At 46.8% G+C, this 15,952-nt stretch overlaps 3 protein-coding genes across 7 annotated transcripts in view; 2 read left to right on the top strand and 1 right to left on the bottom strand.

Annotated features, from left to right (window-relative positions):
• Positions 1-836: 836 nt before the first annotated feature.
• si:ch73-174h16.4 (leucine-rich repeat-containing protein 14) lies at positions 837-3,856 on the top strand. The gene is given in 4 exon segments (XM_061757800.1): positions 837-1,690; positions 1,692-1,768; positions 1,884-2,645; positions 2,919-3,856. Coding segments are annotated over 4 exon segments (1,611 nt in total). The 5' UTR covers positions 837-1,486; the 3' UTR covers positions 3,487-3,856.
• Positions 3,857-5,025: 1,169 nt separating this feature from the next.
• On the bottom strand, positions 5,026-14,744 carry dync2i1 (dynein 2 intermediate chain 1). 5 transcript variants are annotated; one of them, XM_061757795.1, is made up of 23 exons: positions 13,837-14,744; positions 13,493-13,641; positions 12,612-12,916; positions 12,482-12,540; positions 12,258-12,410; positions 12,138-12,188; positions 11,231-11,275; positions 10,832-11,027; positions 10,656-10,764; positions 10,240-10,369; positions 10,044-10,155; positions 9,507-9,595; positions 9,149-9,278; positions 8,901-9,076; positions 8,616-8,778; positions 8,258-8,365; positions 8,127-8,188; positions 7,991-8,042; positions 7,046-7,106; positions 6,720-6,819; positions 6,521-6,652; positions 5,895-6,118; positions 5,026-5,367 (listed from the first exon to the last, which is right to left on the bottom strand). In XM_061757795.1, the coding sequence occupies exons 1-23, from the start codon at positions 13,849-13,851 to the stop codon at positions 5,196-5,198; spliced, it is 2,793 nt and encodes a 930-aa protein (XP_061613779.1). In that variant the 5' UTR covers positions 13,852-14,744; the 3' UTR covers positions 5,026-5,195. The 5 variants fall into 5 exon arrangements, with proteins under 5 accessions (XP_061613779.1, XP_061613778.1, XP_061613780.1 ...); XM_061757794.1 differs by lacking the exon at positions 13,837-14,744 and having other exon boundaries at positions 13,493-13,825; XM_061757796.1 differs by lacking the exons at positions 11,231-11,275; positions 13,837-14,744 and having other exon boundaries at positions 13,493-13,826.
• A 7-nt stretch (positions 14,745-14,751) lies between these two features.
• Positions 14,752-15,952, top strand: part of esyt2b (extended synaptotagmin-like protein 2b) — a 28,179-nt gene continuing 26,978 nt past the window's right edge. The window contains 1 exon segment of the mRNA XM_061757799.1: positions 14,752-15,667. Within this exon segment, the coding sequence (XP_061613783.1) occupies positions 15,317-15,667 (351 nt within the window). The 5' untranslated portion in view covers positions 14,752-15,316.

Below are 15,952 nucleotides of genomic sequence, written 5' to 3'. Positions count from 1 at the left end.
ATATTATGAGAATAAAGTTGTATTACTTCAAGAAAAAGGTGTACTATAACAAGAGTAAAGTCATTTTTAATAGGAAAAAGGGGACATATCGTGTGATTAAAGTATTATTTTTGAGGGGAAAAGAGAACATTAAGAGAATACAAAGGTAAATTGGGGATTAAAGATTTTTTTCAAGTAAAAATTTTGTAATATTATCAGAATAAAGGTGTTCTGTTTTGACAAAAGTAACCTTGGTCCCTTTCGGAGAAAATGGTGAAAACTATAAATTATTACTATTAATATTATTATTAATATTACTGGACTCAAGTTGTTGTTTTTTTTGTGGGGGGGGGGGGGGGGGTGTAGCATTACAAGATTAGTTTGAGGGGAAAATATGTAATATTAGGAGACTTACGTCTAAGTCTAAGGTAATGGTTGTAAAATTCTGCGAATAAATATGTATTTTTACAGAAAGAAACAACAATAGTCAGTCGATGTCGCATTTTTCCGAAGAGGGTGGGGGGGATTACCCCTGATAGAAAAGCGGTTCCTCAGCCTTGACATAAACACATAAAGATTGAGGCTTTGCTGCCACCTAGTGTTGCATTTACAATCGCTACATTCCCTTTCAGACATTAAGAAAAAAATACAAATAATCTACTTTTGGGATATCCTAACTAGTGTACTCCACCATACTGTCACCCAGGAGGTTTAATCAACATCTGCTGTGGCATTTCATAACAACCAAATGAAATCTGCACGTGTGAGTGAAAATTCAGAGCAACATTGAAAAACAATGTTCACTTTTAGGGTGTACAATACCATACCAGGATGTGTCACCCATGTAGTTTCATCCGCATGGGAATACTTTCCATTTAGTCGTGCAATATCTGCCAGGTTATGTGGTGTATGCAGCAGGGCGCTTGCACCCCTTTCACCTCTCGCCTCTGCAGCAAATAAACAAGCGTCAGCCGTGCTGATGTGTCCTGAATGTGTGGTGGGCTAAACTGGGCGGCAATGACAGCGCTTGGTCATCATGAAGCTCTACTTGATGTACACCCGGATGCCAAAGTGGACGACGTTTCCAGGTACAGTGGGAGGGGAGGGTTCTTGAGCAGATCTACGTATCCAAGAATCCACACCCAGCGTTGAGCCCGTTATTTAAAATAAAAACATTCTCAACATATTGTTACCCAATTAGAAAAAAAAAGTTTTAACTTAAATATGATTAAATAATAAAGGGTTGAACAAATCCAAAAGACAAGACGATAAACAAGCCACCCGTTCTGTTTTACAGCTCTATGGCCGTAACGTGAGTCTCGTGTGGATACGTCACAATAATGCGACAGTGTAAAAGTGTAAACAGATTCTGCAGCTTCCTCACTCGGTCGCTAACATGAAGGACCAATGTTTAGCTTTCCGGTCGTAAATGTTAACGTGGTGTCAATAATCTGAACATTTGTATTACCAAAACAAAATTGAACGTTTTACCTCGAACGTCTACCGAATGATGGCGCTTTCCTTGTTGAGCCTGTGCGCCAAGGAGGTGGTGGGCGACCACAGCTTGTCGACCCACTGGCTCCGCTGGGTGCCTCGCGAGCTCTACGGCCCGCTGCTGGAGGCCTCGTTCGCCGGATGCAAACCGCTGGCCGTCGGGGAACTGGTGCAGAAGTGGCCCGAGCGTCGGCTGCGCGTCGGGGGGCGCAGGAAGCCAGGGCAGCGGCCCCCCGTGTCGGCTCTGTGTGCAGGCTCTGTTGCTCGCCGTCGTAAGGGGACTTTCCGATCAGAGGTTGGTAGTCGAGGATCGATTATTGTTATTTATTTTTTATTATTATTAGTAGTAGTAGTAGTATTATGCTGCAAAGCGAGGATGCATTTCATGTCCCCCCCCTCCTTGCATCTAGATGTGCACTGCGAGTGTTGGACCTCTGCGGGTTGCAAGGGGATGAGGGTCAGACGGTGGACTCGATGGGGGGCTGGTCCCTCACCATAGCGCTGTGCACCATGGTGGTCCAGGCCCGAGCCGGAGAACGGAAGACGTTCTGTACCCTGGAGCGAGAGAAGGATGTGAAACGAGAGAGGGGACAGCGCAAGAGAGTCAAGGAGGCAAATGGTGACAAGAGCATTGAGGGCTCTGCGGGGCTCTTCGGAGAAGCAGATTTGATGAAGGGGGTGAGGAGGAGGATGGAGACAGAGAGGAGGCGACAGAGCGCGGGAACGGATGGCGACGAGAAGGAAAGTCACTCGCCGTTGCAGGTGAGGGCGGACATTTTCGTCAACGCCCGCTCTTGGGAGCGTGTGCGCGCGGCCCTGAGCGCGGGGGGACCCCTGGAACTGCAGTGCAGGTATCTGCACGTGGAGGAGGTCTCCATGAGCAGCATCGGGACCCTGCTGGACTTTCTGCCACCCCGGGGCCTGCTGGGCGTGGACGTGCGCTACAGCAACCTGGGCGTGGCCGGCCTGGCTCAGCTGCTGCCTCGACTCGCTGCCTTCCCCGACTTGAGCTCCCTCTGCCTTCACTATTGCAACTTGGACCTTCGCCGGGACCGGCCGGGGCAGGAAGAGGCGCTCCGAGACCTCTCCCGGGGTCTGGCACAGCTGCGGGGACTGCAACGCCTAAGCCTCACGGCGCTGCGTTTGCCTGGACAACTTCGTGTGCTGCTCAGGTATGAAAACATTGGTTAAAGATGCGCGCAATGAATATCCTGCCTTTTGTCACTAAGGCAAGGCGTCCATCAGAGCGGCGGCCACTATTTGAAGTAATAAAGTAATGCCTTGATTTTATTATTGAGACATCCATTAGAGTGGAGGCCTTTATTTGAAGGAACAGTATCCACATACTCTTATGTCTTATCTTTTGATAGTTGAGTTATTTTATTCTTTAATGAGTTGAAGAAATGCAGTGTTGTAATACTCTTCAAGTCCTGTACTTGTTCCAGTTCCTTGCCTCAGCCTCTGGAGGTGCTGGAGCTGCCTTACTTGAGCCTCAGCGCGGCCGATCTGGCCTACCTGTCGTGCAGCCGGCACGCTTCCTCCCTGCAGCGGCTGGACTTGAGCGAGAACCGACTCAATGCCGACACGCTGCCCTCCGTACGCCGCCTCCTGTCGCAGGCGTCGGGCAGCCTGCGCCACCTGTCGCTGAGCGGCTGCGGGCTGAGCGACGACCTGCTGGGCCCGTTGCTGCCTTCCCTTGGCTGCTGCTCGTCCCTCCGAAGCCTGGCCCTCGCCCTCAACCCGCTCTCCACCGCCGGTCTGGTAAAGGCGGTGAGGACGGTGGCGAGGGTGCCCTCCATGCGCCAGCTGCTCTACCCCAACCCCCTGGAGGACTACCAGCCAGGCCTCCCCGAACTGCCGTCCAGCGCGCAGCTCCTGGACTGGCCTCTGGACGAGTCCACGGATATTCACGCCACCAGCAGCCTCCTCAACAAAGTTCTGCAGGACTGCGGACGCTCGGATATTGTGCTCACTTGCGACCTGCTCAATTATGATCAAGACTTAGCAGAGTGATGGTCATTAATGCAGCGTTCTCAAAGGATCCACCTTTTCATTTTTATATTAAACGTGAGCAGAATGTCATACTCGTGCAATGTATTCTTATTTTCATACTTCATTTCTTAATATATCAAATTTCCATTTTCAAACTCATTTTGTGTCCTATGCACTAAATCTCTAGTCAGTATCGATAGGCAGATTCTAAGGCTGCCAAATTTTTCCCGTTCCTATTTTTTTCAGGCGCACCTAATGTTCTGAAATTATTTCAGATTTTTTTTTTAACACCAGATATTTGTTTCACATACAATAATCATCTTTCATGGCGTAAACATACTGAAAAATGTATATTTACGTGACATTTTCATTAAATGTTTTGTAATTCTAATACTCTTGAGTCTGGTGATGTTTGCTGTTGCTGAGTGGAGGCCAGGAAATACTCTATTGTAATACAGTTGATACCCGCATACTCGCAGTGGATTCAGCTATTTGTTTTTCTTCTTCCCATTCCGAAAACACTGATGGCAGTTTATCTCTGCTTATTCAAGAATTCTTCGGGTTGGGGAAAAAAAAAATTCCCAAGGCAATTATCCGAGGATTACAGTGAACATTAGCTGACCTGTGTTGTTTTCTTTCGAGATTCCAGCTAAAATTCGGCGTCCCTACCGTTTCAGTGAGTTGAATTTACACACCACGGAGTTTTCTTTTGCATGTTGTTGTACATATGAAGCCTTTGTGGTTGAGGAAGCCAAATTTACTTACTGTTGCGTTAACTGTTCTCTCAGTTTATTATTTACATCTCGAACCTTTCACTTCCGCTTGTGTCCCTCAGTCACAACACCGCTAAGGTTGCAAGCATTGTGGTGGTGGTGGTGTTAGTAAGACATCAATGTAGTTGTTGTTTTACAAAGTACTTCTCCCTATTAGCACATTAATGAAGTTGAATAAGAGCAGATGAGTGCTGCGCTCCACAGAATATCCCAAGTCTGGCCAATGCAAGAACGAGACAAGACCAAGACTTTTGGGGCCGAGTCTGAGACAAGACCAAGACCTTCAAAATGCGGTCTTGAGATCGGTCTCGAGTGTTCCAACACATACACCTCCGAAATCTCCTGTCTTGTGTTATTGAGGCACAGTGTCCATTAGCGAGCGAATCCCTATTTGAGCACCTACAGTAAGCTAAAAGTATCTTCAGAGGTGTCAATTTTACCCCGCTGGGTTGCATGTGTGGTACTTCACATATATGTATTGTAAAACTGCTCCTGAATGAAGTACAGTGTACCGTAGGTAACACTATTATTATGCATGTCATTAGACGTTCTATGTAGGTGTTACATGTACTGCACGTCCGCCACAGGGAAGGCAGGTGGAGGCCACCTTTGCAGTAGTGCTGTGCACGCCTATTTACAGGAGGTACAGTAGGTCACAGTGAGGACAACAACAACTGCTCTCCACTTTTGTCCCACAATACTTGAAAGGATAGAGATGATAGTAAATATAATTTTCCCTACACTTCCAAATGACATACTGTATATGAATTTTTTCTGTGTGTGTGTGTGTGTGTGTGCATACACAGACCAACAGATGCACGATGTAACAAACCCTCGCCATTCGCTCATACTAGTACACAGTAAAAGTTTATGTTTGTGTAACTATACACTATAAAAAATATACACAATCTATTTGTGTCATGAGTCCCAATTGACAATAAAGGTCCTTCAAGTGTTTCAAAAGGATTCTACAATCATTCCCTCTAATGCGTTTTCTTCGTGACCACTTCGGATGGCGAATTCCCTTGTGAAATAGTGCATTTCTATTTTACCCGAGTGGTGTGCTGTCGCTATTCCTGAATATGTGTTCTGTTGTCCCGCATCTCCAAATGCAGCCATGGCCGTCAGCCTGAGGATGTAAAATAATACAGTGAACACATACACTATTAAGACATTTAAAAAGTAATTAAGTGGGAATCCTTGAATGAACCTTGTGCACAGTCATAGTGAAATTGAAAGTTTCTTTTTGCTTCTCTCACAATGCAGCTACTAATTGCTCTTGTAACCTACTTTGCGTTCAAATCTGCCAGTTTTCCCTAACATATATTTTGTAAATATACCAAAAAGTGATTTTAATGACTTACATCGTTTGTCCACAGTGGTAGTGCACACTTTAATTTGTGGTGGTTTGTTTGTGTTGATTACTTTAACTACTGAATACAGTCATTTATGTAACATGGCTTTATGATTGTGTACATGCTACATGGATGGTGTTGATGCTTATGATCCTCTCCGTTTTAAGCTCTTTGTCGGCATCTTGTAGCATCTACGTTTTTATCGCAGACTTTAAATATTTGCGGCAGGGCTCAGTCCCTGTCCCCCGCAAATCGCAAGTGTTCGATGTATATGAACACATAATACAAGTGTCAAAATCACCTGTCAGCGTCCAATTGCTCTGTAACCACAGGCGCCGTGTCGCTCTTCAACAGGTCCCAAATGTGAAGGCGGGACGCAGCATCCAGCACGCAGAAGACCGCCGGCCTGGTCTGGCTCCACTGCAACGAGACCACCTCCTCGCCGGCAGTGCCGTCCGTCCACTCGGCCGCCGGTTTGTCACGGCTGACCTCATGTAGCCGCACACTCCCGTCGCTGCAGCCCACCTGGCACGCGACCACGGTAACGTTTAAAAGGCTCACTTAAGTTACAGTGCAGTCATTAATAGATTTATGAATGTGATGGATGTTGCTCTCCTGTCATATAAAATCATGTATCTAAATGGGCAGATAGATGTTTGCACTTTAAGTGCATCTGGGAAGTATTCACTGTGCTTCACTTTTTCCACATTTTGTTACATTACAGCCATATTCCAAAATGGATGCAAATATTTCTTCCCCTCAATATTCTACACAAAAAAAACCCATAAAGACAATATGAAAAATGTTTTGTTGAGAATTTTGATAAATTATTGAAATCAAAAACACACAAAAAAAACGTTTTGTTTCTAGATGCACTGTATACGTATAGCGCGTTTTCCTACATAAACACGAAAGGCTGTTGCTCACCAAAAACAAGTGTGGCCTAAAAGGAGAAAACTGGATGGCGGTGACATCAACAAGGCGGGTGGCAAGCTGCTGCGAGCTGTAGCACTTGGGCAGGGCTTTCAAACCCTGAGTGGTGCCGTGACTGACCAGACCCTTGAGCGGAAACAAGTCGTTTTAGAGTCCGTATGGCTTTTATTTCTGTATTTTGAATCATGCTCACCATATTGGTGCCGATGAAGAAATGGCTGGGGTCAGTGGGGAGAAATTTTAAATGAAGCGACTGCGGCGGTCCTGTTTTGTCCGCGTGCGACGGCGAAACCCTGTGAGGTCGATCAAGGTCAGGGGTTATAAGATTCCCATCCAAAAACAACCCGGAACAGTCGACACTCGTACGCAGATATGTTTCCATTAAATGTAAACAAGATCGTGTGACCCCTCCCCTCCATGAACTCCATTGCGGCAGCTGTGTGCCGCTTTATGGCCTATTTTGAGAGGGCTCGCCTGGCGCTGACAAAGGATCATCACATGCTGTTTATCATAGCTCACCCTTTGGCCGTCACGCAGGCCGAGCTGTGGAGCAGCTTCACTTTGCCACCCGGCCTCAGACCTGCGAAACCACATGCGCGCGCACGTGTGAGAAATACGAGTACATACATAATGTTCATGACCCGAGCCAGCTATGAGGTCCCGACCTCCGGACTTCTGTACATTCTTTCTCTTCTCAGACTGACATTTACATGATTTGTGTAAGTGAATGAATAGACAAGTCAGTTCACATGATGAGTCTATGATAATTGAAACGTTTTTACATTATGTGTGTTTATGGAGAGACGTGTTTATGATTATGTGAATGGACGGACAATTTTGTATTGTGCCTGTTCATAAATGTACATCAACATGTTTTGACTGTGTGGACAAAAAAGTTGCTATTGTTTGTATGTCAGCAGAGTTATTAGTGAATAACTAAATAAGGACAGTTGAAACCTTATGAAGTTTACAGAAAACGCATGAGTGGATGGGTTCCCAAAGGGTTATTTTTTTTATATGTAACTTAAGCTCATTTGCAGTTGAAATGTGATATGTCACTTGCGTAGCCATGGTTGAAACCTTGAGTATATTCCATCCATCCATCCATTTTCTGAGCCGCTTCTCCTCACTAGGGTCGCGGGCGTGCTGGAGCCTATCCCAGCTGTCATCGGGCAGGAGGCGGGGTACACCCCGAACTGGTTGCCAGCCAATCGCAGGGCACATACAAACAAACAACCATTCACACTCACAGTCACGCCTAAGGGCAATTTAGAGTCTCCAATGAATGCATGTTTTTGGGATGTGGGAGGAAACCCACGCAGGCACGGGGGGAGAACATGCAAACTCCACACAGGCGGGGCCGGGGATTGAACCCGGGTCCTCAGAACTGTGAGGCTGACGCTCTAACCAGTCGGTCAACGTGCCGCCTTGAGTATATTCATGGGGAAAAAATATGAAACTTGCCGAGATCTGTCTGGGAGCCCGCCTCGTTGGCTTTTGGGAGTTGCACTACCACCTACAGGCCACACAGAGAACAACCTTTAAGGACATTCCTAGAAAACAAAACCAAGCAAAAGAGTAAAACCAAATGGACACCTACCCAAAGATTCAACAGCCCGTTGTCGTCCATCGAAGCCAACTGGAACGACAATCCCAACAACTCTGGACAGGGGAGATCGTTGAAATTAGGACACAGAACACTCCTTCTTCTCCGCAGCCTGGATGCCTCACCTTCCTCAGACGCTAAGAAGACCGCCTCTGGCCCCGCCCCTCCGGCAACAGTGGTGGGAACAATCTCGACGGACGTCACTGATGAGAAATGGACTGAGGGCACTGCATCTACACACACACAGACTCTGATTCGACGTTCTCAACGGTTGCTAATCGTATGCAGCACCGCAACATACGATTCACACAGACTTACTCATTTCTAATTTGCTGGGCGTATGTACGTATCATGAAAGGACAAACGAAAACAAGAAGCCACTGGAGGGTTTCGGGCTGCTATTTTAGGGTTATTTTGACCATTTCCTGGGGTCGTCCCGCCATTAAACTCCACAGGGTCAGAGCCCGGTCAAACGTGACATACCGGTGGAAAAGGTAGGCCGTCTGAAGGTCCACTCGTCCTCGCCCACCTTCAAGCGATGGTGGTTGCCGTCGGGCTCCCGTAGGTCCCACAGCGCCACGGAGCCGATGCGCGTGCCGGCGAACACCAACGTTGCCTTTCCCGGGCTGAAACAGCAGCACTGCACCTGTGAGAGGATCGACAGGGGTCACAGCCTAAACTAAAACGGTACCCATGTACTTGGCCATTTGAAAAGCGCTTCAGCCCGCTTGACAATAAGCACGACAAGAAATAAACCACAAACGGCACCTCTGATTCACAGAGCAGGATCTTCTGCGGTCTGGATGGCTCCCACATGTTCCAGACGCAGATGACGGCGCAGCCGCGATGCCGCACGACGTCGCCGGTCGATGCTGAGGGCTCGTGGACCGACAGGAGCCTGTGCCTCTGCGCTTGAGAGAAGAGCACCCGGCTGACGGCGCGACCTGGATGAAACCGCAATGAGTTGAGTTGAATACGTAGAGTAAACACGAGCCGACGTGCTGGCACCTGCGCACCGCGGAGGAAAGGCAAGTCGGTGTTGAGTTGCAGACTTCCGTCGCTGAACGACAGAGCGTCCTTTTGTGCCGTCCGGCCCTGGAAGGAACTCCTCTCGGCGTGATCCTCCTCCAGCAGCACGGACATCACCTGTCATCAGCGGTAGGAACAAACGAGTACAAGTATTTTGTTACTGTACTTAGGTACAGGGTCAGCAGCAACGTGGTGGAACGTGAACGAGCATCAACAATAACAACAGATTTGGAGAAGCGAGATACCGTGGTGCCCCAAAAAACAAAACAAACAAAAATGATATTGTTGTAATGCCTATTTTAATAATGAAAAATAGCACTCAGCACCCAAATAAAAATGATTCACCTGGGAGGCGGCACGTAGGAACGCGGCCAGGCGCCTCGAATCGAAGTTCATCCCGATCATTTTTCCAGTTTCATGTGACTGGTTTGGATCTGTGACACAAAAAGGCACCACGTCAATGATATGATTTTTGCATTTTAGTTGCGTTATACTGGCATGACTGACCGCATGTTGCGTTTGTTTCACTGCAATCTGTTGCCTCTTTCTTGTAAGCGCATATACTGTATCGCGGTAGATCAGCCATTCTCAGTGTGGTACAAGTACGTGGGCTCCCTCTTGTGGTACGTTCAAGAACCACAGAATTAAACCATCTATTAACTGTGACTGTATTTTATTTAATCCCGTTCTGTTACAATACATTTTGGGGTTTTGAGTTTCTCCTTTTTAGGGTTTAGTTCAGGGGAAGTTGTCCATCTTTGTCAGCTGTTGGCCTATGAAGCCCTTTGCGACTCTATGATTCAGGGCTTTAGAAAAAAAACGTTACTTGACGTGTGTATCTATGAAGGTTCAAAATGTCTGCATTCCAGGTTTGTTTCCTACCGCCACAGGCCCCGCTTTGCTCTGCGGGATGCTGAGTCCACTTGTCACTTAAGTCCACCTCCTCAGTCTGGATGTCCCGGTCGGCATTTTCCTCATTACACTGGACGTAAGCCTGGCGAGGGATTCGTCAGCATTGGGCGAGACCGCGGCTAACTAGAAATCTGGCGATCAGTGTAAAAGAGAGACGTAAACTGACCTGCTTTGTGTTTGCGGCTCCGAAGTTCCTAATGTACATGTCATATTCGCTGACAGGAGGTAGATCCAGAAGGGAAAACGTGGTGGAGAAATCCAGATCAATTAAGCGAAGCAGCTCCGCACTGCGCTTCCTGTTAGCAAGATGCAAAATTGAGGGAATAAAAGTTATTAGCCTTTCAAACATCCTATAGAGATACTCCATTGTAACATGTGACTTTGCAGACTTAAATGCCTCGTGACGGAAAACACTCGGTTAGAGAGTGTTCTAGTTGTTTTGTCTCTATGGTTGATTCTCGTTTTTTGTTTTTGGTTTTTTTTTTTTAACTGTTTTCATGTTCAACATTAAAGTTCAAATAAAAAACAATCAGTTCAGATATTTAACGGGTTAGTGTCACAAGGTTAATATTTGTTGCCTGCCTTTGTTTTATGGCGACTTTCTTGCTGACTTCTCGCTGCTTCGCCGCCACAAAGTCGATGAACTTTCCTCGCTGGGAGCCTCGACTCTCCTTCTCGTCTGAGTGCTTCACTGATTGCGAAAGGTACATTATTATTCCACATTCGTTGATTTTTTTTTACGGAACTATCAGGACTACCTCTGGACCATTCAGGCTTTTCTTTTCCTTCTTCCTCCTCTTTGCTAAAAGTAGAAAAAGATGCCCGGACTCGTTCATTCTCTTCACCCATGGCTCTCTGGATGGCTTTAACCTCCTCGCCCACTTCCGCATTCCCGTTCTCTTCCTCGCCGTCCTTGTCGTCCTCGTCTAGTTCCTCGAAATCCTCTTCGTAATCCTGCCGAAACGACAAACCGCGCCCGAGTGAAGGATGCGACGAATCGGCGCAAACGCATTGTACAAAGGTGCGTAAAAACTCCTTACCGCTTTCTTGTCGAGCAAACCGATTAGGGCATGCAAACGTAACAAATAACACATAGAAAATGAATGACATAAAAGACGCAACGCGATGATATGCGAGTGCAGCAATAATCATTTTACCTCGAAGTCATCTTCGTACTCATGTGAAGGTTCATCCTCGGCTACCTGCACACGTGACAAAAAACACGCATGTGATCGAACTGATTCTATAGATTGTTTCGAGTTGTTGTGTTTAGTTTTATTTTGCAAAGTGGTGATTATTATTAATAACTCGCATTCATCATAACGTGTACATTGTGCGTATGCACGCTCGTGACCGAGGGTGCCGTTGGACTTTATTTTTTATTTTTTTTAAACTATATGGATTATTTCTAGTCGTTCTGTTGATTTCTATTGTGCAACCTAGTGGTTATCATTAAACAGTAAATAATTCAAAATCAACATAAATAATATATAGCATTATTAGAATGATCCATAGGAGAGCTACATTACCCAAATTACCGTAACGACGACTTTAGTGTTAATTGTTTAAAGTGGAGTTCAGCGTTCTAGTTTTACGTCTGCAATCTGTGAAATTGATTTGAGTTTACTTTGTTCATTTAAGACGGGACATTTAAATCTAATTTGTTACCATCATTATTTTGTGCTGCACCGCTGATATGCTCTATTTAAAAAAACAACAACAACATTTTTATTTGTTCAGCTGGTTGGAACAACTGCTGCAATACACCTATTGCCATATAAAGGCAAGGTATCATGTTAGAATACAAAAATATGTGATTTGGACATCACCTTGTCACGTCTAACGAATGAAAGAATTGATAGCACAATCATACAACATGGACATTGCGTAACATGTACCATACATAACCAAGTGTGTCGTGGACTTTTGTTTTATTATTATATGGATTATTGCTAGTCGTTCTGCTGATTTATTTCGCGAGGTGGCGGTCCTCAAGAGTAAATGGCGAGACAAGGAAAAACTGTGTTCAATAACCCATAAAAGTAATCCGGGTTGGAATCTTACTGGGTCTTGTGCGTCTCTAGCTGCCACGTTCCCTGAATGCATCACATCCTCCTGGATCAAGAAGACCAACAAGGTCATGTATTTAGGTATGGCTTCCGTACACATAAGTGACCCACTAACCTCAGCTTTGCTAGTTTTAGTGTCATGGCGGTGACTGGCTTTGGATTCCCTGGAGCTGCTGTGCCGTCTCTCGACGGCTTCTCTGCGTCGTTCCCTCTCGGCTCGCTCTTCCTCGGCTCCCTCCTCCTCTCTCTCGCGCCTCGGCTTTTCATCCTGGCGGAGAGCGACGGATCGTAAAGGCGAACGCGGCCGAAAGCTCCATTTATCGCCGTTAGAATGCTCACGCGGCAGGCTCTCTCCTTGTGTCTCCTTTCTCGGTCTTCTTTTTGTTTTCGGTATTGCTCTGCGGCGTCGGGAATGAGAAACGTTAGAACGGATGCGAGAAAAGTGACTGAAATGCTCGGGAACGTTGACCTCTTTCCTCCCTCGACTGCTTCCTGTCCTCGTGCCTTTCTCGTCCGTCGTGGTCGTCCCTCCTCTCCTCGTGTCTCCTCCTGTCCCGTTCCTCCCTCCGTCTTTCTCTGTCCTCCTTCCTCTTGAGTCTGTCCTCCTCCTCCTGGGGTCCCTCCTTCGGCCTGCCTTTATCCCGCTTGCCTCTGCCCTCTCTGGAGTCGCGCGCACGCCTATTCGCGTCCTCCGGCCTTTCTGGCTCCGCCCTCGCGTCCCGGTCACCGCGTCTCTCCTCTGCGCCCGAGTCCCGTCTCTCTCCGTGACGGTCTCTGTCAGTGTGGCGGCACATAACCAAGTAACGCTACTCTATTTAAGCCATGTTTAATGACATGCTAACAGTTAGCATCGACTTTGCGATTTTAAACCCTTTAAGCAACGGATATTTGAACACAAACGGTGGAGCAATACATGTAGACAGATAATGTAACGATACTCGCAGGCATATATTCTTTATCCTCAGTGAAAAATGTCTATTACAGCATCTTACTGAGCCACTCACAGTAATAATTGTAGAAGAAGTACTATTGTTTCTTTGTCTGAGTGACTCTGTTATACTGCCTCCCGGTGGCCAAGGCTGGCACACTGGAAGGAGCAGCACAATGAATGGGATTGCAGCATTATGGACAAACGCTATTTAATTATATGATTATGTTACGATTTTATAAATTACAATATTATAGATTGCTGTTTTTCCTGGAACAAATGATGGCACTTCGATTCATTCCAAAGGGGAAAGATGATTTGAGATATTCCTGTTTTGAGTTATGAGGGTGGTCACAGAACGAATAAAACTTGTATCTGAATGCAGCACAGTGTTGTTGTTGCTGTACTTTCTGCCCCCCCACCTGTGGTCTCTGTCCCCTCGCGAGTCCCTGTGGCGTCTCTCCGCGGATTCCCCACCGCGGTGCTGCTTTGTGTCGCGTTCCTGTTCCTTCCTCCTGGAAAGTCGTCTTTTCAGCTCGGCAGCGGACCAGGTGTCGTCCATGCTTCTTTTCTGAGCGCACACACATTTGGCGACCATTAAACGCGCACATCAGAAGACACGCTGGTCGTGATTATACGCTTATACCGAGCAACAAGGCTCCGTGGGAGAACCGCACGACAACGTCAATTTACTGACATATTGACGCTACGAAGCAGCGAAACAACAGTTGAGACACAAAATATCCCCAATTTGAAGAGTTTCTACCTTTTCGTGGTGCATCTTGCCATCGGCGTTCGGAAAGCTTACATGTTTGCTAGGACGACACCATTACGAGAAATCAGCTTTTTTCTTCTGGCTCTGCGCATGCGCAGTTGTCCGAAACCAAGGCGAGCGCGTCACGTTCCCCCTTGACGACAGGCGTAATAATCGATAGAAGAGCGCACGGCTCGATCCATTGGTGCATTATCTGTTCTCTTCGAACTCTGATTTTAAACAATTCATGAATGATCATTCGGAGATATATTACGTGTGTTATGTTTTTTATTTGTCTCGTTATTAAGAATATTGTCATCTTGGTACCGTTCTGACAGACCGTTTCAATGCTCAAACTGGGCATCATGTTTTTACGCTGGACCGCGTGTCGTACACTACCGGTCAAAAGTTCTAGAATACACCTTTTCCCTTCTCAAATGAAAGGTAATCAGTTCAAGTCCAATGAAAATCCAATCCAGGTAATATTAAAGAAAAAATAAAGTTAAGCTTACCCAAGGAAGAGCAAACTAAATACAATGTTTTTTTTTTGTTTTTTGTTTTTTTGTAATTTTCAGAATTATACAAAAAGTCACAGTCTCTACTCTGCACTTTTAAACTACACGTTTAACAAATGTGACTAGGTAGGGGATCGAACACGAGTAAACTGGGATCTCCGCACTTAACACCCCCAAAATCTGCAAATACGGGAATGACCTTGTTTTTGTTTTGTTGTAGCATTCACAATTGCAAATCATTTTAGTCAAGGGAATGCCAAATTTAAAAGTGAGTAGGGGTTGAAGGAAGGAAAGCAGGGAAGCAAGGAGGTCCGTAATAAGGAAAGAAGAAAACCAGGTCTGATGAGCAAGACAGAAAAAGCAAGTTCAAGTGATGGAGGGAAAGCTTTAGGGAATAACACAACAGGCGTGATGGAAGGAAGTGAGGGAGTGAAGGAAGGCAGAATAGTAGGCTGATGTGAAGGCAAGAGGGATGTAATGATGCATGAATAAAAAAGGGGTTCTGAGAGAAGGACAGTAAGAAGTGAAGGAGGGAAGAAAGGAAGAGGTCAGGAAGGAGAAGATGCCTGGAAAAACAAAACAAAAAAAATAATAATATTCATCCATCCATTTTCTGTACCGCTTTATCCTCACAAGGGTCCCCGTGAGGGATTTCAATCAGTGTAATAAATGAAATTTGAGACATCAATATCAACAGTATCGACTCCATTGCGTTGCGCCTCCCGCTAATGACCAGTAGATGGTGCTGTTTGTCCAGTTGTTAGAACTTGAGCCTTCGCTGTACGGGATGAGCACAGCAGACACGTTCAAGCAGATGATCCCCGGTGCACGTTTTGGGAATGTTCATTCCCAGCCCCGAGTGAGCGCCGGAGCCGTTCGTCGAATGGCGTCTGGGGGCTTCCCGTGAGGGTGATGGCTCAGCTGCGGCGTGCTTCCCTTTTGGACATTCGGAAGACGCAGACGTGTCCGGAGACAGCATGACGGCCGTGCGAGGAGCCCACGGTGCGAGCACCAGCACCGCCAGAGAGAACGGCCACGCCGCGCCGTGCCCCGCTGCGCCCGGCGATGACGCTCCGGCGTCGGCCACCAGCGAGCTGACGCAGACGTTGGTGCAGTTCGCCAAGACCTTTGTGCTGATTTTCCCCATTTACGCGCTGGGCTACTTTGAGTTCAGCTTCAGCTGGATGCTGATCGGACTCGTGGTTTATTTCTGGTGGAGGAGAATTGGCGGAGGGAAGCGGAGCCGCCTGAGCCGGGCTTTGGCGTTCTTTGAGCGGGAGGAGAGGAGCCTCGTGCCGGGTCTCAGCACCTCGGAGCTACCGCCGTGGGTAAGACGCGCCAGATCGCTCCGTTTTTCCACCTGTACGACTATAACTTTGCCTGTCAGCTGACTGGAGGTGTCAAGCTGTGACTGGGGACCAGCTGTTCAACACCCCCCCACACCCCGCCCGCCCCCCACGTGAGGCAATGACGTTAGACCTATAGCCCCAGCATGAGCTAAATACAGCAGGGGACAATGGCAAACAAGACACCCTGTTATTTTCACATCTAGCCTGCTCACTCTCTGTGTTTTAGTCACCTGTGTTTTTTAAAATTTTAAATCAGGGTAACAG

The sequence above is a fragment of the Phyllopteryx taeniolatus genome, chromosome 20, assembly GCF_024500385.1.
Source record: "Phyllopteryx taeniolatus isolate TA_2022b chromosome 20, UOR_Ptae_1.2, whole genome shotgun sequence".
NCBI classification, from domain to species: domain Eukaryota; kingdom Metazoa; phylum Chordata; class Actinopteri; order Syngnathiformes; family Syngnathidae; genus Phyllopteryx; species Phyllopteryx taeniolatus.
The sequence above is the reverse complement of the archived record's forward strand: the minus strand, read 5'-3'. Positions and strand labels throughout refer to the sequence as shown.